The 27,209-nt window shown below is 44.7% G+C and overlaps 1 protein-coding gene across 6 annotated transcripts in view; it reads left to right on the forward strand.

The window, feature by feature from the left end:
• LOC126868182 (SH3 and multiple ankyrin repeat domains protein 2) overlaps nucleotides 1-26,488 on the forward strand; it is a 179,382-nt gene extending 152,894 nt beyond the window's left edge. For 4 of the 6 annotated variants that reach the window (XM_050623391.1, XM_050623390.1, XM_050623393.1 and 1 more), the window contains 14 exons: nucleotides 7,564-7,689; nucleotides 12,418-12,598; nucleotides 12,976-13,295; nucleotides 13,886-14,150; nucleotides 16,075-16,768; nucleotides 17,225-17,454; nucleotides 18,104-18,280; nucleotides 18,931-19,141; nucleotides 19,386-19,587; nucleotides 19,807-20,116; nucleotides 20,357-20,550; nucleotides 20,674-20,835; nucleotides 22,458-22,758; nucleotides 23,285-26,488. In XM_050623391.1, the coding sequence (XP_050479348.1) occupies nucleotides 7,564-7,689; nucleotides 12,418-12,598; nucleotides 12,976-13,295; nucleotides 13,886-14,150; nucleotides 16,075-16,768; nucleotides 17,225-17,454; nucleotides 18,104-18,280; nucleotides 18,931-19,141; nucleotides 19,386-19,587; nucleotides 19,807-20,116; nucleotides 20,357-20,550; nucleotides 20,674-20,835; nucleotides 22,458-22,758; nucleotides 23,285-24,495 (4,584 nt within the window). In that variant the 3' untranslated portion in view covers nucleotides 24,496-26,488. Of the gene's footprint in view, nucleotides 1-7,563; nucleotides 7,690-8,950; nucleotides 9,256-12,417; nucleotides 12,599-12,975; nucleotides 13,296-13,885; nucleotides 14,151-16,074; nucleotides 16,769-17,224; nucleotides 17,455-18,103; nucleotides 18,281-18,930; nucleotides 19,142-19,385; nucleotides 19,588-19,806; nucleotides 20,117-20,356; nucleotides 20,551-20,673; nucleotides 20,836-22,457; nucleotides 22,759-23,284 lie in introns of those variants that run through there. The other 2 variants (XM_050623395.1, XM_050623394.1) reach the window with 2 other exon arrangements.
• Nucleotides 26,489-27,209: the final 721 nt, after the last annotated feature.

Raw genomic sequence — 27,209 nt, forward strand, 5'->3', positions numbered from 1 at the left:
TTTACGAAGTTCACTGCTCGTTTCTTTAATTAACACGTTCATTGTGAATTAAACGATAACACCTAAAACGTATAATTGCACCTCTTTTCACGAGAAACGTCTTTGTCTGAAATATTAGGTCGCTATTTAAATCCTGTGCTAAATTAAATCTTCTATTTGCATATATTATTCGGTTTATGATGTCCATCCATGTTGCGTTACGTCTCTTTTATAAAGATCAACATTATTTTAATCTTCGTCCTCCAAACTATTTTTCCTCTGAAGAGATGAAAATCTTTCGACAACAGTTCTGTCATTGGTGAATTCTTTCTAGATGCCTCGTTAGCACGTTAACTGAAATATCTTACTTCTATCTTCTGTCGTATTTTCTCCGGAATGTTTTAAAGCAGAAAAATATGTATCGCAGTTATACGCGACACAAACTTCTCAGTCTAATAAAAAATATCCGCGCTTACGTGTGACGCTTATAGGAAAGCCCACCTTTACTCGTTCCCTCGACTACGTTTCGATCCGTGTTTCCGTTTCTCTGTTCGATGGTGGGCCACCTTTCGCGGAACTTCCTAATTGACGAACGTCGTTGGCCAACCAAATTCGCGTATTTGTTCTAGCAATTTGTAGAGTCTCACGATGCGCGCTAATTAAACGTGCCGCGCGACGTTCGGGTAAAAATACATGCTCAAGGGTGACGACCTTTATGTCGAGAGACTACAGACCTCTGGAAGTTGTCCGACGAATAAGGAAAAAAAAAAGAAAAAAATGGTCTGCGAGAAGAGAAAGAAGGGCTGATCTTTGGTCTGTGGCGTCGAATTCGCTCGTCAACGAAGTCGCGAGTTGCAAAAACTCGTTTCGTGGTTCGTTGCGAAGGTTAAAACCGTAACGCTTCTATCTGGGTTGTACGGTGTTCGCCGCGGACGCACACGAGCTGGCCGAGCTTAACATCGGCGAGGCCCCTTGCCAGACCGCAATTACATCCCATAAAGCACGATTGAGACACGGTTCGGCCATTATTCTCCCATACAGGGCCGTACAAAAGGGTCTCGCCGTTTAACGCGCCCCCATACGAGCTCCTTGCTTTCGGAATTTATCTACCTACACGCGTGCGTACACGCATGCCTCTTTCTCTCTATCTTTCTTCGTCCATCGGACGAAACCGAGGGAAATTGTTGGAGACCTCGGCGTCCAGCCATCCAGAATCGCCGTTTCCTTCGTAATTGTGCACGACATCGTCCTGTTCGTTGTTGCTCGTCTCGATGCGATAGCGTGGAGGCAAGCGAAGGTACTCTTTTTCGAGAGAATCTCCTCGAATATTCCGTTGATTCTCCTGGAAAAATCCAAGGACATAGATGGAACGAGGCTCTGCGCGCTCGAATGCAAATCGCAGCCGGCTCTCGCGTCCATTTCCCTAATCCCGAACGGCGGTGACACGTTCATGCATTTATGCATTCTTTCTTCGATTCATCTCGCGTAATCGTCGTCGTGGAAAACGACGGGAAACTTCTAATTCGATCGGGCTGGATGTCTCTAAATCGAGCGAAAATACTGTGCATCGAAGAACCTGAAGAAGGTGAATCAGGAAAGGAAATGGGGCAGCAGGAGACGAACTCGATAAGAACAGGGGTTGAGATCGCGTCTGTCGACGATGAATATGGGCAGGTCGAAGAGGACAGCGATCGAAGAAGTCGATCGGGGGGGCAAAAAAAGAAGTGAAACTGGCGAGACCGACTTTCACTCCAAAGACGTAAGTTACGATCTTTCTGGACGCTGGTGTATTTGTTGATATTCGAGGGACAGAGAGAAAAAATGATGCAATCGCTTCATTGAGTAACCGCGTAAGATAAATTACCGCCGCGTATGCTACTCGGTCAGCGTGATCGCCCACCTTTTGCCAGTCGAACGTGCCGAATAGCCAGAGGATGGGGTCGTCTCGAAGATAATATTGTCCTTCGACCGGTCCCTTCCACGCTTTTTCTCCCTTTTTTCTTCCTTTCTTTTAGTTTCTTGCTCTGATTCCTGGTCGCGCTTAATCGACGAAACTCGAGGCACGTCTCGACGTCGCGCGCGATTGTGCGGCTTCTTAAGACTTTACGAAGCAATTACCGCGCCGCTAATTAGAGTACAAGCGTCGGTATCCGTGGGCAGTCCGATTTTTGCCTACGAGGAGCGCGCGATCCTTCGCGTAATTGCAATTTCGATTGCCGTCGACGATTTCATTCTTCGCCGTGTTCCATTCTGCCTGTGTTTTCCGGCTGGTAAGCCTCGTGACTTAACGCCGCGCGAACGATAAAGTAAAGCGGATCTGAGCGTAAAGAAAAAACGAAGAGGAGAAGAATGGAGTGATTTAGACGGGGGAGGATTTGGTCAGACCCCACCGGTGGATTTCGGGCGATTTATAAAGCTAACGATTACTAACTGGCTAGCAAGTCACGCGTGTCGAAGCGTTTCAGCCCAAGGTATTAATTATCTGGACTCTCTTGTACGATCGAACCATTGGAAATAGTTGATATAGGGGCTTGCATTTATTATGTATTTAATGGCTAATAAAAGGAACAGAGGGAAAACGACGACGACGCCGACCGAACCACGCGCGTATTTCAAAGCAAACGTAAAAGAAGAAAGTTAAATGCACAGATATATAGATACTACGAAGCACAATGCGCATAAATGAAAAGAACGAGCGACGTTTCTTTATATGAATCAATATTACGTGAAATTTTATCGTACGATTAAATATATACCAGCTTTGAAATGATCGATATCGATAAATTTATGTAATGTGTGCGAGAACAAATTTGCTATAAGACAAATCGTCGACTCGCTGAGATCGTCGATTTTGATATCCGCGAAACTTCAATTAATCTTTGGAAATGTATCTTTGCATAGTCTGCACATTTTTACACATTTCAATTTCTCGTGAATACGTAAGAATCCAATTATTATACAAAAGGACGTTGCAATCCTCGTCGATCGAAAGTCTGCTTGTCGATCAAATATACGAATAAGGCTGAGTAGTCCGGGTTGTCCTCCATCAGGATTCAAGAGAGAGAACGGCCGGGACACGGAGATTTAGGTGCGTCGTTAAATGTCCCGGGCAAGATCAACATTTGCCTTTCTTCTTCCGCGTGTTCTCTTGCTTCCCTGCAGAGAGAAGGCCATTCGTTCTTTCGTTTCCTTTCGCTAGGACTGCTTCAGAAAATTTTTCTTTCCCCGGGGTGGAAAAGAAGTTGCAAGGCGACCCTCGCGCGTCGATCCGCCGTATTTACACAGGCTCGACAGTCGAGAACGAGTTCTCGCTAACGAAGACGAAATTTAACGAACATCCAGACCTTCTGCTCCCTTTTTTTCTTCCGAACGGATGATCGAGCTTGCTAACGACCACGAGCTGCTTCCAAGCCGAAGAAATCCTTTCGACGAACCCATCGACGAGCCTTCGATGCTCGCCTGGAACCAGGTTGGCGTGACTGATAATTCTCCGCGAAAATGGTACGCGTTGGCAACCTGCCACCAGCTGGGACGATGTTCAGCGAAATCTTCGCTGTTAAATACCCGGCGATGAAATCTTCGAGTCATTCTCTCGAAGCGGTTTAACCTTCCACTGACTTGCAATGATTACCGAAGCAACCGTTTCACGCGTTACCGAGAAATTTCACGAAGAAACCTTTCTTGCGTACGCTCTTGACCTGTTGACCGGGTCATTCGTTAATCCGAAGCTGCTGTTATATCATAGAATCGAAAAGTATGGTAACAAAGACAAATGCGTTCCTGTTAGATTGGTTTTGGTTCGTGGGAATGTAAGTACTTCTTGCACGGAATATAATTTATTTTTAGAAGAAACGAAACAAAATGTAACAAAATAGAGGGTCGCTACAAAAGAGATACCTTTTAGTTATAAACCATTAACTGTTTCAACGTTTCTGCTGTAATAAGTTCTTTAAGAGCTCTAATTTCAATATAAAATAATTGAAAACAGCATGTGCAGTTCGAAGATGTAAGTCTGTTAAAACTATCGAATAAGTTGAAGTTCCGCGAAATTTAGGAAACCAGAGTTGCAATTATTATTAACGAGCGATATTTTCGCTTCCTGTAAAAAATAGGAAATTTATCGTACCGCGTTTTCCCCGCGCAGTCTTCTTTTTACGTATATGTTAATCCGATGACAATAATCTGATGAAACGGGATAATGTGGAATTCAATTCAGCGTTGCGCCTAAAGAGTCCCATAGAGAACAGCAAAAGCATTTAGTTTGTGAACGAACCTCCCTCGGAACCAGCCAAAAGAATTCAATCCACGGATTATGGTATCCACTTTATCAAGACCAGGCTCGTGTGCAAATTGGTAGAACGCGAAAAAACCGTGCGGCAAAGCTGGAACATACTTGGAAGGCTCGAGACGGCTGGCCGTGCATCAACCAGTCAGATCGTTCGCTTTGTCCCTCTGTGGCTCGGCCGTTTTTCTCCCTTTCGGTGGCTTTTTTCAGGGCTGATTCTCAGCCACACCCCCGTACGTCAGAGACGTTTTAAACGGGGACCAGACACGCTCGCGCAACTCGGTACTTTGGTCCGAGGCCTTTAATTTGGCACGTGTTCCACTCTTGGCTATTGTTGCCATGATTGTTGGGTGGATCACTCTTTCCTCTCGCTCTGTCTGTGCCTGTCTTCCGCCCCCTCTTTCGCCGCTGGTTTTTGCGGTAAACGGCGGATGCTGGTAATGCACCGGCCCGCGTCTGTAGCCCAGTGCATGCCCGGCACGTGTTTCGTTTCTTCGTGGCCGTTTTTCGCGCTGCGGGCGACTTTCCATCGGAACGAAACGTTTCCGACAAGTTGAACGCGTCTCTCCTGCTCGCGATACTCCGAGCATCCGTGGAGCAGCACAGCACGCGAGTTCACCACCGTCGGGGATTCGAAATCGAGAGATCGTTGAACGTTAACCCGCGTTTGGGTCACTGAGTGTTTGGGTAGCTACAGTGTACAGACCACAAACAATAGTACTGACACGTACTCTTATTTTATAACGAAGCATTTTTCTTATCAGGTTCTATATAGATGTTCCACCTTCGTCGTATCAGATTTTTGTAGGCTTTTATGCAAAATTCGAAGGTGCAAAAATTGATAAAATATATCTAGTATAACGTATATTTAATAATCAAATTTTTCTACTCGTACGACCGTATGAAAGTAAAATTATCTCTAAAATGTATAAGATACCCGGGTATTTTAATCGTTCAACAGTCGCGAAGATTTTAGTTGAGTGTACAAAAATTGGACAAATTGTTGATTTACTTTAATTGAATTCTCCCAAGGAATCGAGACGATGGTCGAACTTTGTTGCTCGAAGTTTCTTCCTCCGTGTCGTATAGTGGATAATAAATTACAGAACGCCTTTTAATTTAGCGCGCGAATCCTTCACGGAGAAGCATTTGACCCTCGTTGCCCTGTCGGATGCATTCTACTCCAAATCATTCATCGACCCAGCGAGGAATTGCCCAGCCGCTTGACGAATAGCGTGCAGACGATCGAAGTCGAGAGTGGTTCACATTCGACTCGTTTTCGAACCGTGCGACCGAAACTGGGCCACTCATTTACCTTAATAATGCTTGGCTGTTGGTCGACTTTCGTTTTTCACAGCGACTGGTTTTTCGCGACCTTGCTCGCGATTTCGTACGATTAACGGTTTGTGCATCGTTTAGTAATCGAGGTAAAGAAGCCCCTAAATGTTCAATCAACGAAGCCCCCAGAACGAGCGGCCAAAAAGCAACGTCGATGGAATTTAATTTTTAAAGATTCTGTCGGTGGTTAGATTTTATTATTGCTTTATCTATTCTTTCATTTTAAGTTGCCCTATTTACGTAATCAAGAGAATTTCATATCTTTATTGTTTAAGAGCAAACTAAAATGTATACTATTCTCCGTTACATAGAAAGAAAAGCTGATTCTAACTTTTACGCTCTGGGTATAACACGATATTCGTATAACGCGTAACGTATTTCCCATATTGCAGAGTTCCATTATTTGTGTGACGCTTGCGACGACAACGATCCAGTCTCCCTTAAACTCTAATGAACAATTATCAATGCGTTGACTGCAACGATAATCGTCGATGACCAATCTGTTATTAAAATTTTTAGAACGAATAAAATGAGAGAAATTTCGTGTATTAAAAAATTCTCAACGAATTGAACGACTCGGATACGTCTATGTGACGCGTATTGTCAGAGAAAAAGTGCGCGAACACGATACAATATCTCGCGAAAATGAAATATTATGTCACGATGTATCTCAATCTATCGCAATATACGTAAAATTCGCGTGACAGTCAACGTGTTTATTAATCATTATACGAACGTGTCTTTAATTCCTATGGTTGCAAACTGGGACGAGGAATGAAACCGTACGAAAGAAGCCTCGCTCCGCGGATGCGACCCACGAAGAGAACGTACGAGGCCTGTCGGCCAGCAAGATAAAGAGTGGCGCGTATACAAAGAAAACCTGCTGGCACGCAGCGCGTGAGGAAGAACGATGGCGAAATTCCCCGCGAACAGTCTGTAAATTCCAGGCTTTACTGCCTGTCGTCGGTGAAATCGAAGCATATTATTTTAGCGCCGGATGATCCTCAACTCCCGCGCAAGACACATGCAAGAGGGCCTAGGGAACGAAGACGACGTCTTTCGTTGCGCCTAGAATAACGTTCGCCGCGAGAGGAATTCCCTTCGAGGAGGAAAGCGATTGAAATGCGTTTTACGAACGACCACGCGGCGAAATATCGACGTGGATAACGTGGACGATGGAAAACGTTTCAGGTCGGATTTCTCGATCGTTTTTATTACTTCCGAAGCTACCAGAAACCGCGTTCCCCTGGAACATTCTTCGATTTAAGGCTTCGGTGGATGCGTTTTCTGACGAACAAAGCATCGAGCTATATCGGTTCTTACGAAAGAAAATACTATTTTCCAGATGTTTCACCAATTCGTCCGAATATCTGGTCGTGCAATATCTGATCTGAGCAATTCTCGATGTGGCGATTGTAAAGAGCAATAACGGCGGCAGCAATTGAGACAAACGAATTCTTACAAATACATATAGAGTGCATATGCTTGTAGGGATTCGTTCGCTGGATGAAATTCGTCAGAACGTATTCATCGTTCGAGCAAGTTTGATTGGCCTCGTCGATCGAATTGGAATAAAATGGGTGTGGGAAAATTTCTTCGATGCACGAAAATAAGCATTGATGAGATCTGGAAGGGAAGATCGCAGTGAGAACGACAGCGCGTCAAAACGTGCATTCGCTGTAATCATAGCCTTATTCGATAGCGATAAAACGGTAAGGGGAATAAAATCGAATAAAATCTGGCAGAGAGGATTCCCATCGCCATGTCTTAGCGCGTTAATCGGTTCAAAGCGGGAAACCTTTACAACGAAGTGGTTTCGATTTGGTTCGAAGCGTTCACTTCACCCTGGGTCTCTGCCCTTGTTGCATGAAAATAGAGTGTGTTTAGTAGAACGGGGGTGGCGGGCCGTTTTTCCAGCGGGATGGGTTTTCGATTAATTCAGACTGTGTGCTGGTTTGCAGGAGCTGAAGGAAAGCTTCAATTACGGCTTGTTCTGCCCGCCCGTGAATGGAAAAGCCGGAAAATTCTTGGACGAGGAACGTCGCCTCGGCGATTATCCCTTCAATGGACCCGTCGGCTACTTGGAGGTAAGACACCTTTCTTTACCTTAGTTCTGCTCGCGACAGCGCAGCGTGTTCTTCGCCGACTATTGCTGGCTTAAAGGACAACGACCATATCAAACAGCTGCACGATTTATAAAAGTATTCCAAAACATACTGTAGAAAAATTTTAAGTATATATTACGTACGTTATATAAAAAAACATTTTGCAACTCCATTTATTAATTTAAAATATTACAGTATGACAGTATTTGTAACGAGACACGACCGTCATCGTCGTGATTATATTGGTATTTGAAAATAATCTGAAAATGTACATAAAAGTTGTAAGACATTTACTGCAAACCTATTTAGTAAAAAGATTGGTATACAGCACGAAGAACCGTGTTGAATTTTAAAGATGATTTCATCGGATATCGAGGCTTGTTAATATAATGAATTAGCTTTATCAAGGTCTTAAAGCTTCGAGCTTAGCAGGTTCTTTCATTTTCAACTATGTCGTATTAAAATACTCCTTTGTAATTATAAAATGACATTAAAACCAAAAAGTCAATAACGCCGTACTTGCCAAGTCTCTCTTCCGTGATCTTCAAACTTTGTACAATCTGTATCTATTATAATATAATCATTATTAAAAGAAAAATCCTTCGTGAATGGGTTAAAATATCACTATTTGGTCGAAAATTTTCCCATCTTGTTATACGTACAGCACGAATGAAATAACCAGAAAATACAATCCACTGAAAAACGTGCAATTTGCGTACTAAATATCAACGGTAAATGTTAATAAGAACGTAATATTTATATCGAGGAGTACGTAAGGAAGAGCCTGAGCTAAATGCAGTTGAAAGCGACGTAGGATCGCGAAAGGTTGGCGGTCGATTCCGGGGAAGGCCGGACGCTAATAGGTTAATTTGAATTTTCATCCCTGACCTCGGTATTATTCTCGTCGAGGAATAATCGCTGCGAGGGCGGCTGAATGCGAGGCTTAAACGGGCTGGTTCAGGCGCATTGACGCGGTCGAAAAGGTTTCTTCAGCTACGAGATTGGCCGGGTCCATTGACGTCCGGTGCCCGTCAAAGAAAACAAGCAACGAAAGAATGACGAAAGAGGTTTGCTCGGTTACGAAGAACTGCGACTCTTCAATATCAAGGGGTTTGCTCGGGAACCTGGCGATCCGCTATCATCCGTTCTCTCCCTCTATCTTGCGCGCGCGCATGTTTCTCCGCGTCCCTCGGGTCAAGGAGGGACCGCGTGGCTATTTTTTCCCCGTAAGCCTACTTCCTTTTTCACCTGCGAGGTGAGAAACGATCCGCGAGAAAGTAGAAAACATCGGTGGCGACCGGTCGTCAACGACGTCGTCCTCGACAACGAGCAAGAGCGAAAGGTTGCAGTGTGACCGTGAAAAGAAAAGGCGCCACACGCCGTTACGAATTCGTTCCGAGTGCCGGTGTTTCTCGGTTTTTCAACGGGACGATTATTCATACACCATCGATCATGCTCTCGATGAAAAGCCCCACTCGACAGCCATGCGATTACGCGTGTTTTTTCGAAGACCCTGGGACGCGATCCGAAGAGGAACGAAACCCGAAGGTACGACAGAAGAAACGCAGTGAATCTCGGAGTTAGATCGACTGGAGAAAAAGTGGTATTTCAATTCGAATGCGAACGGGTAAGCCGTGGAGAGATGGACTACCTTTTTTAACGTCAATTTTTTATGCCTAGAATCGGTAGAATAAATGCACACATTTTTCCTTGTAATACTATATATCGAATACATTTTTAGTAATTTTATCATGCTTTAGAAATACGCATATAAAAGACGATAATAATATCCCAGACAATCCACGGTATAAGTTAGTCGAACTACTACATAGATGATGAAACGTGTTTTCGCGTTTATTGGAACAGTTCGACGTTTCTGTCGATTAACCGTGGCGATTTTCACGCTTCGTGCGGCTCAAATCCTATATCATAGAAAAAGGTACAGATACAGTTTTTCGCGACACGATTAGTGGAATTTTGCAGTAGACGTTTCCATCAAACGGAGCCATCTTAGGGCTTCCTCGCATGTTCCATCTTTCCCCGTCTCACCTTCGTTTCATTCGACGAAGAACGGAATAAAATTTCCAGCGCGTCGCACGAGATTTCGTAGTTCTTCGACAGATGGTAAAGACTCGACTTGCATCCAGGAGTCGATGCACCAGGACGGTGACTGTTGAAACGGGGTTTTGCGAAAAACAAATAATCCCGTGGTCGGTTAACGAGATCTGGATCTTGCCCGCGGTTTTCTTGCGTAACCGGATCTAGTTCTCATCTCGGTATTCCTCTTCTTCTTCTTCTTCTTCTTCTTCGTAACTCGTCTCCGTTAACGCGATCGGCTCCAGTGCCGATAGCACGGTTGGTCTCGCCGCGGGGATTCACTTTCTAGGGTAGGTTGGTTGACTCGCGTAACTTCGTCGGCTACTTCTCGAACCTTGCACAAGTTACAAATTACCGAACCGTTCCTCGAACACGATCTCGAAAACTCATTCGACGAATACCTTCGTCTCCGTCTCCGCGTTCCCCTTTTTTACACTACTGTGCATAAATATTCGGACATTTCTAAATTATTACGAATACAGTGGCTCGCGAAAGTGTTTGAACATTTTTAGAGACTTTTTACGAATACATCAGGTGTGTTATAGGAAACATTCAAAGATTTCATTGGCACCATTAGGAAATTCGATTACCATAATTATATCGATCAAGTTTGAAACAAAGAAGCATGTATATTGAAGCTACAAGATTTTTAGTGCGAGTACCGTATATCTCACCGAAATCATAGGAATATTTAAACAGTCAGTTAGTCATTATTTCGTTATAACTTTTAAAAAGATAGAGAAAATCTTTTGATCGAATTGCACCAGGTGTTCAAATACTTGTACATGAGAACGTATGTACTTACGCGTATTCACGTCTGGCTCGTGAATTTCTCATAGAAAATTCGTACTACGTAGCGGTATCGCCTTTGTAGTATCGCGGCAAAGGAACACGGGTTCAAACTGTACGCGAGCCGAGTGTACTTTTGATTGTTGCATAATTAATGCGCTCTATCCGAGGTTAATTAAACGGTAAGAGTTTTTCGTCGGGCGAAAAAAGATTCCACCTGGCTTCGAGATCTTTTTCCACCGAGCGACCTTGAGCCAGTCGGACAGCAGGGATTTTCAGCTCGTCCATTTCGCGAAATATTTCAACGTCGAGGTGGATGATGTAGATAAAGTGCGAACGTCCGAAGATGGTACGCGCCGGCTTGTTTTACTTTTTCTGCTTGCCGTTGGCTTAAGTTGCGCGCAATAATGCGGCCGCCATATAGGACCTGGATAGAAATAAATACGCGGGGTTAGACAGACCCATAGATCACCTGTATTCGGTACCATCGGTGTTCGCCACGATGTTCCTTTTTATTTTTTTCCTTTTTTCTTTTTCTTTTACGCGTGTGTTCCTTGCACTCGTCGATCGCACGAACCGAACGAGCGAACGTACGCTCGATCTCGTCACGCGAGATTCACTTTCAGAAACGAGCTGGCTTACAAACGAGCTGCAACTACTTGCGTCTCGCGAGAAAAACTTAGCCGTGACTATTAATTTTCACGCCTCGCTGTTTCCTCGAGGACGATTCAATTTTCGAAATCGCTGCGCTTCGTTAGCAGCGAATCTTGGCGAATCCGAGCATTGTTTTCCAACGACGAATCTCCTTCGTCGTGATATTACAGCGAGGCAATTAACGAGACCTTCGTCCGTTGCTTTCTTCGGCGAAGTACGCGATTACACGCGTATCGAGCCAAGAAGCAAGATGCGATAGCACGTCGCGTAATTAGACGCGCGCCAAAAAGGCTCGTAATAAAACTGTTGCCTGCGTAATAACGTGATTAACCGTCATCGAGTAAGCAGACCGAGTGACGGTGCAATTCAACGCGCGGAAAGGAGGAAAAGTCGCGGGCAAGGTAGCCGACGTTGGATACGCACGTAACCCTAGTTGAAGGAACGCGACCATTAAATACGCCAAGGATGTCTTTGCATCCGAATGCAATCGTTTACCACACGATTGGTAGCATCTCGCTTGCTTGATTCGTAGCTCAAAGTTCACCGACAGGCTTTTCCCTCCGCTATACGCGCAAAGACGTAGAGATAGATAATCGTTAATCGTACAGTAACGTCTAATTTGTAAAAAGTTGCACGACAGGAAGTAAAAAATTCGTTGATCAAAGGCGGTTGGGCTTTTGTAATATGACGGTACATTCGTTATTTTCGTAGCGGCCTATCTCTAATTTACATTGCAACTCCGGTTCCCTGGATAATCATAATTGCTGCTAACGGTAGTCATTAACGCGGTCGTAGCTGCGATATTGCCTATCCGTCAGTAATCTAACGCTGTGAAGCACGACGCCTCCGATAATTACAAAGAAGCTGTAACCACCAGGAAGCGACAGGGTGAATCCCCCATTAAGCCGAGATAATTTTATACGTTTTGTCCTCGGTATTTTCCGGCTAAGTCTATCCTCGAGGAAAAACTAACGTGCGTATTTCGCGACCATCGAGCAAGATCGGTGTTGAAAAAACGCCTAAAACACCTGTGGACGTGCGACAGCTGATTAAACAGGATGGTATAATCGCTATATGCGCTTGATAATTAATTATATTTTCTGACCGATTTAAATCTATGGCCAGCTACAATATTACTTAAGATTTAACTTAGAATTTTGTAATTCGCAGCTCAAGTACAAGAGACGAGTATACAAGATGCTGCATCTCGACGAGAAACAGCTGAAGGCGATGCACACGAGAACGAACTTGCGAAGGTTACTGGAATACGTGGCAAACAGCCAGGTCGAGAAGATCGCCAAGATGTGCAGCAAGGGTCTGGATCCTAATTTCCACTGCCAGGAAACCGGAGGTAAAACCGATTACGAGTTTCTTTCTCGGTTGAATTTGTGGCACTGATCCGGCAAACGTTCTACCGTAGTTGCCGAAAAAGCTCGATTTCATTTAGATAAAAGCTTCGTGGCGAGCTAATTCATGCAAGGAGGAAAAGTTCTCGCTGAAACGTCGGATATAACTGTATTCCACTATGTAGCCAGCTATTTCTCGTTTGGCTAATCACAAACTCGTAACCACGCGTTTGCCTTCTGTCGCCTCGAGACAACATGCCGACCTTGAGGCCGCGTCAGTGGTCATCGGATTTCCTCGTGTCCATCAGAATCTTCCACGCGTTAGGAATCCACGTCGATGTACCGCGAGTGATCTCACGCGAAAATTTGCCTGCTTTTGCAGAAACTCCGTTGACCTTGGCCACGACCCTGAAAAAGCCTTCGAAGGTCATAATAGCGCTGGTGAACGGCGGCGCGCTGTTGGATTATCGAACGAAAGAGGGTCTGACGGCAATGCATCGCGCCGTCGAACGAAACAGCTTGGAGGCGGTGAAGACGCTGCTCGAGCTTGGCGCCAGCCCCAATTACAAGGACACCAAAGGATTGACGCCGCTCTATTACAGCGTCATATACAAGACCGACCCGATGCTCTGCGAAACGCTGCTTCATGACCACGCGACGATCGGCGCCCAGGATTTGCAGGGGTGGCAGGAAGTGCACCAGGTCTCGCAACAATTTTTTCTTTTTCTTTTGTACCATTTCCTAAAGCACTGTCCGTTTAAGCTGCGTCCTCGTCTAAGCAACAACGGTAAATCATTATTGTCTGTCGTTGTTGCATGTTTGAAACGATAATCAACACATATCGACTTACAGAAACATTTCTCATACCGAACGACGGATATCTAGTGTTTGCTTCGATTTCAAAATGGTCGTTCTTCCTAGCAAAAAAAATTATCCACGCACGGTTTCGTTGGGAAACGTTTGTTTCCATCAGAATGTGTTTCGTTTTACTCTGATCTTTACCGCCCTGATTGGAAACAAACAACAAGCGACTTCTGTTACGAGAAACAGTAGCACGAAAAATGGTAGAAAAACATTGGACAGTAAACCGGTAACTTTTACAAAATACACGAAACATCGACCGAAAGTTGTTGGTTGTTGCTTGGAGTAAGGACGCAGCTTTAGACTAGACGTATCTATCTCGAGCAACACGTGGTAAGGTTTGAAGGACAAGTTAAGGGAAGGTAGGAAAAGTACGGTTTAATTATAATCGCGTCCCCTTCGATAATCGATACTTGGTGTGGTGTTCGCAGGCCTGCCGCAACAACCTGGTCCAACACCTGGATCACTTGCTTTTTTACGGCGCCGACATGAACGCGCGTAACGCATCTGGTAATACACCGTTGCACGTTTGCGCAGTGAACAACACGGACTCCTCTTGCATACGCCAGTTGCTGTTCAGAGGCGCGCAGAAGGACAGTTTGAATTACGCGAACCAGACGCCTTACCAGGTCGCCGTGATCGCCGGGAACATGGAGCTGGCCGAGGTCATTAAGAACTATCAGCCGGAGGAAGTTGGTGAGTGCGAATCACACTGACAGATAGGCGAACCTCGTCGAAGATTCGACGTGATTAGGGGAAGGAGGAACTGTTGGCGAGACAATCTTCCTTTTGTCGTTCTTTCAAGCAACAGAGAAAAGATGAAACCAAACCTCCCCTCCACGCGACCGCTGGTCGATCAGTTGATCGATTAATTTTCTACGTTTTGATCGTGCCATGCGATAGCCGATTCTTAATAGGTAGACAACATTCAGGCAATCGACAGCGATCACGAAAAACTCGTGATTCGGAGAATTCGATGAGCGTGTTTCGCAATCCTTTTTGAATCGTTCGACGACATCGTTTCGCACTCGAGATTACGGACAACTCGAGTTGTACAACGTATACACGACGTAACACGTCCGTTGACAGACGAAGAGTAGCTACGCGAAACGCTTATCTGATAAAGCGCGGACTTCGCATCGACCGTCCGGGAATTTTTTAAACATAGAGCACGTCACGAATTTAGCCTGGCATGTGCATGTACGTAGAACGCTTCACCTTTTTTCTTTACCTGTCTACTAAGAGACAAACACGCTTCAGCGCTTGCTCGTAGCGTAGCGAAGAGTAGCTAGTGAACCATAGACTAGTCTAACGATGTAAATATATAACATACAAATATATATTTACGTATATATAATTGTGCGTGTATCTGTGTCTGTGCTGTATGACAAAAGTACATGAAATTGTAACAGTTTAATGGGATCTTTGGTGGTGATGGTCTTGTAAGACGTCGAGTATGTTTGTAACGATATAACGAGAAGTAACGACTAAAGTTTGATTGCTTTTGAGTAATTACTAACGATGCCGTATCTTTTGGTCTCGTCGTAGAGCGACTTCGCTGTTGTCGGATCTAACGAGATTGTTTTTGAAAATCGTACAGATACGGAGAAATCGAACTCCGCTGCTGACAAAACGGATATCGAACGTTCGATTGACAAGCCCGGCAATGGCGAAGTCGTGAAAACAAGTTGACTAGTAATGTTTGGTAGTTTCGACGTACTTTGTGAGTATACGTACGTGTGTCGTCGTGGACCATTGGAATTCCCTTGGAGTAAAATGGAAAAAGCGAAGCTGTTTCCAGTCGATGCTTCCGAGGAGTCCGGTGGCCCGTTGACGGCAACCTCGAAATCACCGGTGCACATGTGCTGTGTCTGTCTAACAAAAAAAAAAAAAAAAAAGAAAAAAAAAGAGAGAAAAGGAAGTACGAAAGTACGATGCGGATATATCTCAGTGGCACCTTTACAACCTCGGGCACATTGTATCGTACAAAACAGATACAAGCAACCGCGTCGAATGCGTGACTCTTGCGTGTGCTTTTCACCGCTTTCTTGTATACAGAGACTAACGATGATAACGTTATTCGATCGTCGTTGTTCCTTATAACACGTGACATAACGTGAATCACATGCCGTCGAGCAATGCCGAGTATTTAACAATTTGTGTAGGTGCGCGTGTGTGCGTGCGTGTGTGCCGTCGGCAGCTTGTAAGTCCGCTTGAAAATTCTGTGAAAACGAAACGCGCGCGGCGAAAGGTCGCGGACGTCCAATCGAATCGCTCGCTTGTTTGAAAAACATGGTACGATGCACGGGAAACGCATCGTAGCAAAAAGCACGCTCGAAACGAGAGAGAAAGCATTTCGTGAGATCGAAAGAAATACTGTTTGCCAGGGATTCGGGATTCGGGGAAATCGTGTTTAGAAAGGGACACGCGCGTGTCAGATCACACACACACACATTGGACTCGTGAGCGAGAACACAGAAAAATGATAATATCGGGAGAGAAAAAGTGACAAAGAGACGATCTCGCTCCAAAGGAAGACGAATACCTTCGGAGAGCGGCGTCTACTTGTAAGGCTAAGTAATCCTTTCTTTACTTAACCTTGCAACCCTCGATTTTCCAGTACCGTTTAAAGGGCCGCCACGCTACAACCCGAAACGACGGTCGGTGGCCTTCGGCGGCACGTCGACGATGACCACGAGCTGCTCGGCCAGTAACTTGGGCACCCTGACCAGGATACCTTCCGCGGAACAACAGCACGGATCTGGTGGAAGTTTGACCGGTTCCGGAGGAGGTAGCCTCACCAGAACGATCTCAGTGGAGCAGTACACGGCGAGCGTCAACGCGGTCACGAGAGTACCGTCCGCCGAGCAATACGCGACCGGCAACCTGACCAGAGTACCGTCCACGGAACAACAGTATCCATCCACCGGCACCCTGAACAGAGTACCGTCCTCGGAACAATATGCCAGCCCTATCGCGACCGCGACCGGTACCACCACCGTAACCAGGATGTCTTCCGGAGAGCAATACTCCGCGACCGCCGGTACGCTCACCAGAGTACCGTCCACAGAGCAATATCCAACCGGTACGCTCACCAGAGTACCGTCCGCCGAGCAGTACGCGAACAGTATCGCGAGGACGGCGGACACCCATCACGCCGCCCTCGCCAGAGTACCGTCCATCGAAGCAACCAGAAACGAGCTACAGAGAATACCGTCCGAGCAGCACGTTGCCGCTAGATCCGCCGAGCAGAACGGTCATCGGATTACCTCGGACTACCAGAGCCCCAATTCGCTGAGGGATCCTAACGCGAGGTAAGCATAAACTGTCTTTGCGATCTCTCTTGCGAACTCGGCTGCTCTCGAAATCGGGATTTCCTCGTTACTCCTCTTGTCCCTTCTTATCCTCCGTGCTGTTCACTCAAATCTCCAACATCTCTTCTCTTTGATTAATCCGACCGATCAAGGTCGAGATTTCTTGCCGCGTTCTTTACGAAACCAGGGCGTCTGCTCTTATCTTTGATTCGATATCGATATAACTTCACACGTGTTTCCAACAGGCTATTTTCCGATACTAACCTTCGCGACCAATTCAATCGATCGTACGTTGTTCGGGTGGCGGGTAACCCGCGTGTTCATCCGCGCGTTCGGGAATTAACCGATCGCGCGTTAAAGCAAAGACAATTTACGCTAATCTCGTGAGATTTAATCGAACATAAGGTCGAACGTAGTTACGTTCGACTCCTATACGAGTTCCGCCTCCATTTCAAGATTACCAGCCACCGCGGAGAACTATCAGAACGTAAGAATGGAGGGACTGACGAGGCTGCAAGAACACCGGCTCGAGCTTCAACACCGTCTTGACATGCACAGAACGATGGAGATGCCGCCGTCGCCGTCACCGAGCAGCAGGAGTCTAGCTCCTTTCAGCTCGGCTAGCTCGAGCCTCTCCGAAGGCAGCAATCAACCGTCCGGCGAAGATTCCGCCAGCATCGTCACAGGTATACACACACAGGTTTATTTTCCTCGACTTTTGCCTCTCTCGGTCGCGACCAGAGCGACGAGAATGCGGTTCTACGGAAGCTCGCGTGCTCGCAACCTTCATCGTTCAAGAGATTTCGTGAGATGTAGCCTCCGTATATGCGTTTGGGACACGGCACGTGATCCCCTGATGCGACACGGAGAGAAAGGTACAGAGAGAAAGAGAGGGAGAGAGAAAAAAGAGAAAGCGAGAAACACGATCAAGTGTATTTGTATATTTGGCGTGACTCGAACGTCGAACCATCACCATCAGAAATGGTACGCGATGCCAGACAGGCTAACTTTGCCGAGTCTGTTCCACGCGGTGCTATGACGTTTCTCGAGACGATGACGAAACAACACGCGAGATACGACTATCTGTGTCTCGATGGATGTAACATCGGCGATCTAGACATTCCACGCCACGAAACTCTCTCTACGTACACACGTATTTACTAGTTAGGAAATTTCAAAAGAGCGGATATACCGTTTTAGCGTTAAGCTGGCGCTTTCTACTTTCCGTTAACAAATCTAGCGTTGCATGACGTTCAAGCCGGTCTAAGAATCCGATCGAGCCAATGGAACGATGAAAAGCTCAAACGACCATGCTTGTTTTCGTAAATTTTTTAGACAAGAGTCTCGGCGATACAGCCTCCGACGTGATTAGCGACAGTTCCGGGGTCGGAACCTCACAGTCGGACACTACCAATTCCCTCTCGATCCCAGGTACCACGGTCGTTTGCGTCGAGAGCTACAACAGCGGAATTCTAGGCCATCTGAATATCAATCAGGGAGATATCTTGGAAGGTACAGACTATAATTATCTTCTCTATCGCTCTTTATTTATTTGATCAAGGCTCGCGTTTATCGCGTTTCCGATAACGGAACGAACGCTGTTCGTTGATTTTTATTTCGTAAGTATGCACATTTTTTGTTTACGAGTTTGTGGACTTTGGTAGATTCGTATTTCTTTTTTTCGTTATAATAGTTGATTGTGGGATTACTTTCGACACGGCGACTGATTCTACGAATCTAGATTAAGCGAATTTTAATTTTAATAATTTAGTTATAGTCGTTTGTAAATGATGTGTCGTACTCTATATACGTTTTGTAATATGACGTTACGTTTTATATGTTTTTCTTATAAGCTGGGAAAAAGTAAAATTGCCCGAACAACAGTCGCATGGTGGTGGAAATATCCTGGACCTTTGTTAATTGTTTCTTCTCAAATATCTCATCGATGGTGCATTCAAATGAAATACACCGATTCATCGAATAATCAACCAGTTATATATCTTTTCTGATGGTATTCTTGCAAGGGAGATATAACACGCTAAAATTTCAAGCCAATCTCGTCGAAACCAAATACCTTTATTACTTAGTCGATAATTTCTAAAATTAGAAGGTTAAAATACGCCGGGAGTGAGTTGTATTTTTTATTTTTTTATTTTTAACAGTCACCGGAGCGACCGACTGTGGTCTTCTCGAAGGAGTGCTTCGGGGACAGGGCACGGGTCTGTTTCCGGCGCACTGCGTACAAGAAGTCAGGCTCCGTCACACGAACATTCCACTGGGTCCTCAACCTGCCAGGGATGGCCGGAACAGAGTATTGGGCCGTAGAGAATCTCAACACAAGTATTTCGCTACTGCTCCTAGACTGAAGAAACCGTGAGTCACTTACGTATATTACTTTATATTACATCTTCTTACATTATCATCTTACATTATCATGCATCCTACACAGACGTATAATAATAACATCGGTTAGATCGGACATTTTTACAAGCTAGAGAGGCGTCCGTTAGAGCGAATATCTTCGAATATCCTCGAGCCTGTCGTAGCCTTGAGTGCTAACGGAAACGACGCTGGTTTAATCCACCGAGTAACCGTTATTCAATTCGTTGATCTTCAGAGTTACGTCTGAACCTCGTACCGTGGTACTGCATCGCTCGAGAAAAGGTTTCGGCTTCGTATTACGGGGCGCCAAGGCAACCTCGCCTCTAATGGAACTGACGCCGTCGGCCAGGTATCCCGCCTTGCAGTACTTGGACGACGTCGATCAAGGAGGAGTGGCCGACCTAGCTGGCCTCCGAAAAGGAGACTACCTTATCCAAGTAAGTAACAAGTAGAGAAGCAGTTCGAATCGCTTCGTACTGTATACGAAAAATTCGAATTTTACCTACTTGAAACGTGATTTGAAACTTGGAAACATAGAAAGCTTCGAATGGATATTGGAACAACCGTTGCTAATCGCAGTTTCGTTTTTATTTTCTAACTTTGGTTTATCAATTTGATCAACTTCTATTCTATCGATGCCTGATACTTTTTCGTAGATCAACGGCGAAGATGTGACGACGGCGTCGCACGAACACGTAGTCGACCTGATCCGAAAATCCGGGGAACTGGTCAGAATGACGGTAGTTTCCCCGATGATCAGCCTTCCGAATTCGCAATCGGCAGCCCTTTTGCCAACTAGTCAACCTATTCAGAGACAGTACGCAACCCTTCCGCGTAAAGGTAACAACAACGTGGTGATTGGCGGTACGCTTGGCAGATCACCGGCTCCCATGCCACCCCGAAGAGACCCGAAAACCACTCTGAGCGTTGGCCGCGCTCGAGCAAGATCGATGGTCGCGGGACTAGGTAAACTTTTGATGATAAAAGTAAAAAATACAGTAATGCCGGCTTGAATTCCAATAGAAATGAATTGTTTCGCCTAAATTACGATGACCTAGTCCTATCCGCTCTCCGCTACTGTTCTCAACAATTTCGTTCATGTATATAAATATGTGTATAATCGCCGCTCGACATTAGTTTCTTCTCCTATATATGTAATTACCAAGTATACTGTACAAATTTACTATGTTTTCTCGTGACATGCAGAAGGTGGTGGTGAGAGAGACGATCGCGACGAAATAACGTCGACGGGAGCCAAATCGAGTAGCGCGGAATCGATTCATCTTCCTCAGCAACCATCGACCGGACCCAATACCGGACAGAACACACCGGTGCAGCCGCGAACGGCCAGTATTCGATCGAGACCTACCTCCAGTAGGATCACTGCCGCGGAACTGGAGGTACGTATGAAAAATCACGAAGCATATACCGTTGCTCGATCACGAACGATGCGCTTCTTGTTCTCCTCGAATGGCACTGCACGAACGAACTGAGGCTTCAGCTTTGTCCTTCCTTTCTTCCAGGAACTATTTCAGCGGCAGCAAGGTAGTACCAGTGGTCAGTACAGCTCGTCCATGATGAGCTCTCACTTTCAAACTGGTCAAGCTACCAAGTCGCATCCTTCCTCACCTGCTAAGACCGGCAGGGTATACGCGAGCGTAGCGGAAATGAAACGCAAAGGCAAAGTAAGGATACTTTCCCTCGAAAGTTAATCGTATATACTCTTTTCGATCTGCCTCTGTAGTGGGTCGTTTTATTATACTCTGTCGCGTGATACTTTGCTCGATGGTTACGAACGTGATAGAGTTTGCGGTGTTTGACAGCTGTAGAAACTAAGCAAACCGCTAAACTGTCTATTCTAAGGATTCTATCTGGCAAATATAAAGGAGAGTCGTTTCAACAGCGAGTTAACTTGTTTCTTTCTTTAGATCATTAATCAATTAAACGATAAACGTATTGACCTTCGGTAAAACTGATTTTACATTTTAGTGCATTTATAGAAATGTATATTTTTATAAAGATAATTGGAAAAATGAAACTTGGATGAGAAATTGTTTCGCGTAGTAAGTATTATATATCCGGGAAGGGTTAACGATTCGACTGTAAAATTTCTGGTCAGAGGAATCCCTAGAAGCGGCAAGCTTTGTTTAACTCCGATCGACTTAATTTCCCGTAACTTGGATAAATTGTTTGCCGTTACAGTAGATCCGTGTTGTTGGTGACCCGTTGGTGACCCGAGTATTTCTGGTCATTTAATTAGTCGCTGTGCCTCCCCACTCTTTGTTTAACCATTATCGATATTCTGGTTCTCGGCGAGAGTATTGAGAGTATTTTTCAGAGTGGCTAGTGCTCCTCGATGCATGCTACCCAGGTGGTGATGGTGGCTGTTTTTACGCATGTGTGTTGTAGTTTTCTCGCAAGCCAGCACGAGTGTACAGCAAGGGGCGCTCCTGGTACGAGAGAGACAACGAGGACGACTTATATTACTGATCGAAAATACTTTGTTTCTAGCGCGTCCGTGACTTGCATGATTCCAGGTGACTAAGCCATTTGCTAATGAAAATCCGATGCTCGAAAGGGTATCGGATATCACTTTCAGCTTTATGAACACGCCTCGCAGAACTAACGATGTATATCCATGAAACGAACATTTTAATTACTTTGCTTACACTTTTTGCATGATCGTGCATTCTTCCCCCGTGTGCCATACATAATCGGCCGTTACACGTTTAAATAACATCCAACTTTCTCAGAATTGCGAACCATCTTAAATTCCCGCGAGTCGTCAAATAATCTCAAAGTCACTCGACATCTCAAAATGTATAAATCTTATTAAACAAGGAGAAAATGGAACTTGATAAATTTGTAAATATAAGTAGATGCAAATTAAGACGATAATGGTATTAACCAATTAATGAGCACATGTACGTGACCATAACCGATTACTTTGTAGCTACTGATCTTTGTAAATTGGAACTACGGTACCTTATACGAAAATATGTTTATAAAATGTGTATTATACACCTATTTTCATTATTAGTTATTATTAGTTGCTTCTTAAACATTTGATTTTGAAGACAGAGATTTAGTCATTCTCGTTAATAAAGGAGAAAAATTTGCGCGTTAAGGGAATATAAATTGCTTTTTATCGGTGCTTCTCCAAGTTCGTATAATTCTCGGATATTGCGTTACTTGTGACAGTAGTACGAGCTATGTATGTGCGACCAGCTATTGTTTTTTGTGAACGCTATCCCCTCGAAATCGCCGGATCGTGGGTCCCAATAGGATTTTGTCGGTTTGTTCACAGCTGAACTCAAGAGTGCGATTCTTCGGTGGATTGGGCGGTGGTTCCGATCTTCACCGAGACTTTCACAGTACACCGGACTTAAACGTACAGGTTCAGTCGTCTATTTTGGCTCCGAAAGGGCATAGAAGCCAGGAGGACGTAAACGCGTTGAATGGCAGAAACGGGCTTCCACCACCGAACCATCCGCCACCTCCACCACCGGTCGGTCAAGTCGTCAAAGTGAACGTGGGCGCGAACGTGCCGGACGTAGTCACGCCGGCTTCTGTGTACGATAATATGGCTCATATACAGCAAGTCAAAGGTACCGTATATCGTCAGGATATTTCAACGCGTTACGGTTCAGTCACGTGTTATTTTGTGATAAATTTCACGGTGGCTGCTTGTCAGCCTCCGCTCCTATTGTACTGGAAGCTGGAAAGAAAGGCGAGTGGAATAGATATAAATCCGATTATACCCATCTCGATCGTACACGCGTTTCTTACCGTTTTCTTTTACTCATCGTACCCTTATACCTGATATTAGTTTTAAAATTCTTTTAAGTATAGTTTTTCGAATATGAAGCGAAAGATCCACCTGGTTAGAAACTTCCCTACGCTATTTACATAGCGTTTGAAATTTTACAAACATACGGAGAAATATGAATTTGCATAAAACTGCACGATACTATGATCGGTCGAAATGGTCACATCTGCCAATCGTGTCGTTTAATGAACGAATCGAGCAGAATGCTCCTCTCGCTGCTGTACCATTCCGCTAGTCTCTTTCCAACACCGCGTTGTAGAAATTATTCCCACACAAGATAACTATATTCTTCCTGTTCTATGCAGAACTGGCAGCCGCGACAGCAGACGGAGGTTATGGCGTGATGTCGAGCTTCCGACCATCGAATAGCGCCAAGTTATACGCCTCACCGGAAGATATGAAGACGGTAGGATATCGTTCTCGCAGCCTACCAACTCATACGACCCGTTGTCACGTGAGGAAATCGCACAGTCTGCGCACCACCAACAACACGACCTTCAAGCCGTTAAACAACCAACAAAACGTGAACAACACCGTCAGCAACAACAACCAGGTGAACAACAATCAGTCGGCCAACAACCAGTACGCGCAACCTCTGAAGACCAACAGAAGTCACAGTACGGCTGGTGTCAGGGAAAGAAAGAAGAAGGCCATCGGTACCAGTTCCTCGATCACGAATCTCTCGTCAGTGGCGAACAACAATGCTGGAAATACGGTGACTAACGCAGCTCCGCCGATCCCAGAACCGGATTACAGCCTGTCGGAATCGGATAACGACGAGGGAGAGGAAGAGACGGACGATGATGGAGAATCAGAGATCGCGAAGGAACTCGAGAAAGCGGCTGCAAGGGAGAAATTAGAATCCACTCGAGAAACATCGGGCAACTCGAACACCTCGGGTTCGAGTTCATCCGGTAGCAGTTCGTTACCACATTCGTTCAGCGTTGAAGAAATTCAGAAGGTCAGAACGCAATTGAAGTCTTCGAAGAGCCACCCGAACGACTTTTTGTTGCAACAAACTCAGCAATCCCTCGTCGAGGACGGCGATAACAGCTCGAGTGGTGTGAGTTCCGACCAAGACGTGCCAGTGGGTCCACCAACAGGTTTCGATGATACGACCGTTAGAAATCTTGCCAACGAAGCCGCGCAACATCCGACCACGGTGCTCTCCGTCACCAATGTAGAGAAGGAGACGAATCCGAAAAGAACGAGCTACGGTGGTAGCGGATTACTGACGCGACACGCGGTTAGCCTAGCCCAGTTGCCGCCACCGATCGAGGCGGATGCCGAGGAACAAAGCAACGATCTGTTCGTTCCACCACCGCCTGAGTTCAACGCTGGACCTTCCGCGGGCAGCGGCGACGAACTGGTATTCGCTCCTCCGCCTCAATTCTGCGACAACAAGCAGCAACCGCAACAACAACAGCAACAGAATCGCGTAAAGATCATCGGAGCGATACCGAAGGTTACCAACAATCAAGTAAAAGCTTCCGGTGGGCGGTTGCATAACCAGTGAGAAAGAATCGTTGCGAAGGATCGCCGATGAACGGACGGTTCGAGTCGCGTGATCGCGGGTCACGATTTACCAGAGTCAATTTAATCTTTCCCTATTAACCTTTCTCCTCCCGAGATAATTATGTACGCACATAGTGTTGCGCGTGATCCCTAAATATCACCTGTTCCGTCACTGGACCAACGATCGAACGCAAACTCGTTCGACCATTGGGAATAACATACGATGCGATTGGCTGCAATAAAATTTTTCATCGATCAACGTTCCCCGCGCCGGAGGAGTTTTGTAAGGAACGAACGCGCGCGTCTTCTTTATCGCTAAAGTATCCGTATTTGAATAGGGCGCCGTTTAGGTCGCTCCGTCAAAAGGGTCTGTAGTAGTGAACAAGGTATTCAGTGAGTTTTTACCGTAAAACCTAGAATATGTATGAGTCGTACGAACCGCAGATACGTTAGACTTATAAAAGAAACGTGCGCGCGATGCTTTCTACACACAAAGCGGTGTGACGCAACGTTCGTGAATGTCAAAATTCCATAACCGTCTCGTGGAATGGCCTAAAGAGGTGAACGAGGAAAACAAAAAAGGAAGGATCTATAAATCGTACTGTAGCTCGTAATTAGAGAGAAGAGAGAAATGAGCGAGCAAAAGAAAAAGAAAAGAATAAAGAAAGAATAATTCTATACGATGCACGCTCGTGTGTGTGTATTATGTATGTGTGCGTGTAAGAAACGTAGAGAACGAATGCGTAGCGTATATCGGTTTGTTTTTCATATTTCTATCGAAGTACGACGCGTGTTTAATACTTTTACATGTAACAACCTCTATCTGTAAACGTCATCAACTTCTCCCATTCCACCGCGAAACAAGCAGAAAAGAACGAAGGCACTTTCGAGGAAGAACGCATCGAAATGTAAAATCGTGCTAAGACACGAATCGGTGCTGCTAATCGTAATTCGTTTGATATCTTTTTAGTATTGGAGTGGCGCGAATTCGATGCGGAGAAGAAAGAATCGAAGGTGCCGAATCAATGGATTAGCTAGTAAAGCGCGCGCGCGGTTGAGTTCGATTCCGTTTCTCTCGTGTTTAGACACTGCTCAAGAGCCTAATTACAAAGTTCTACTCACAAAGTCATTAGAGATTGTTTCTAGTTTGTAATAACGAGTAATAGCGTTACGACGAGTATGAATTTATCTCTAAGCTCGTAATCGCGTTAATAGAGGCGCACTGTACTACGTTAACGCACCAACATTATTCAGCTTGTAAGATAGATCGTATTCCTTCCATTTGAATCAGGCTCCTGAGAGCCGCGAGGTGTTAGCATAACTTTGACGATCTTTCCCTCACCGAAAATGATGTTTGTTCGCTAAAAAAAAATGCACGATTATCTCTGGTCCCTCATCGAAGTGTTTCACGTCGAAGATAATCAAAAGTCGATCCTTTTCTTGTAATGGAATAACCCTCGTTGATTTATCCTTTGTATATAGTATATAATTGATCGGCAGTGGAGAAATAAAGGAGAAAGATCTCGCGACTCTCGGCGACACTGCTACATACTGTATATATATACCGAACAACATTGCTACGTATTGAATATCTATAACGATGGAACGATTATTATCATCACTTTTATGATCACACCGCGATAGATTTAAGCGATATCCATGAAAGCAACGTCCTTCCTAATTATTGTTTCTATGCCTTTTCAAGTTAAATCATATTCATATACAAAACAGTGAAGTATGATGTTAAGTCAAGTGCATGCTTGTTGAAGCATGAATGAAACAGTTTTCGAGTCGAAGGAAATCATATTAAAGATAAGTATTAAATGTTCCTTAAATATTTTATTGTTTGTTTCCGATCGGTAAAAAAGAACGAAAGATCACTGATGCGTGTATATCGTTTCAAAAACTTGATCGACTGGTTGATTCGGGTCAGTAAAGCAATATTGTATGCATTACAACGGCTCGTGTAATAATAAACCGTTTCAAGAATAGAATTTTATCTTTGTTTGCGGTCTTGAACAAACGGTATTGTCGATTACGCTAATTTCCTCGTATACGTGCCCGCGCAAACTTTGTTAAAAAACAGATACATAAAGGTTGAAAGATATACGAAATGAAGAAGGTATATCCTATACGTTGGATTATTCTTTTCAAAGATCACGCTGTTTTTAACCATTATTCGCTTAAAAGAATATAATTCCGTTGAAGGTTCGCCGACATACTCTCCTTGAAGTTATCAAAAAGTTCAAGGTCACGGCCGCTCGAAGTTACTCGATGGTTCAAGGTCACTCCAAGGACATTTCAACGTTCCTGTATGATATTTTCAAAGTTAAAGATCTAAGATTGTTTCAAAGTAAAGCTATATTGATCTTAAAGCTCCTTTAAAAATGAAAAAAAAGGAAGAGAATATCGAATTTCAGCGAAGTTATGTTTTTAGAAACTAAATAGTTCACGAACCGAAGAAATTTTTGCGATGACCCATTTACGACATTCCTGCCAAAATTAATTATAATAGTGTGTAATATATCGAAATTTATGAAAAAGAGTTGACATTACACCCATTTTTGGACAAATGACCCTTATATACTGTCCGTAATATTGTACTTTCGAATCTATCTGTTCTCGTTCATTATCGAACATTATCGCATTATCGAACTGTTTCAATAGTATGATAACACTTTAAAATGCTTCAAGCTCGCGCGAGATTATTCGAAA

The sequence above is a fragment of the Bombus huntii genome, chromosome 8 (genome assembly GCF_024542735.1).
Source record: "Bombus huntii isolate Logan2020A chromosome 8, iyBomHunt1.1, whole genome shotgun sequence".
Lineage (NCBI taxonomy): Eukaryota > Metazoa > Arthropoda > Insecta > Hymenoptera > Apidae > Bombus > Bombus huntii.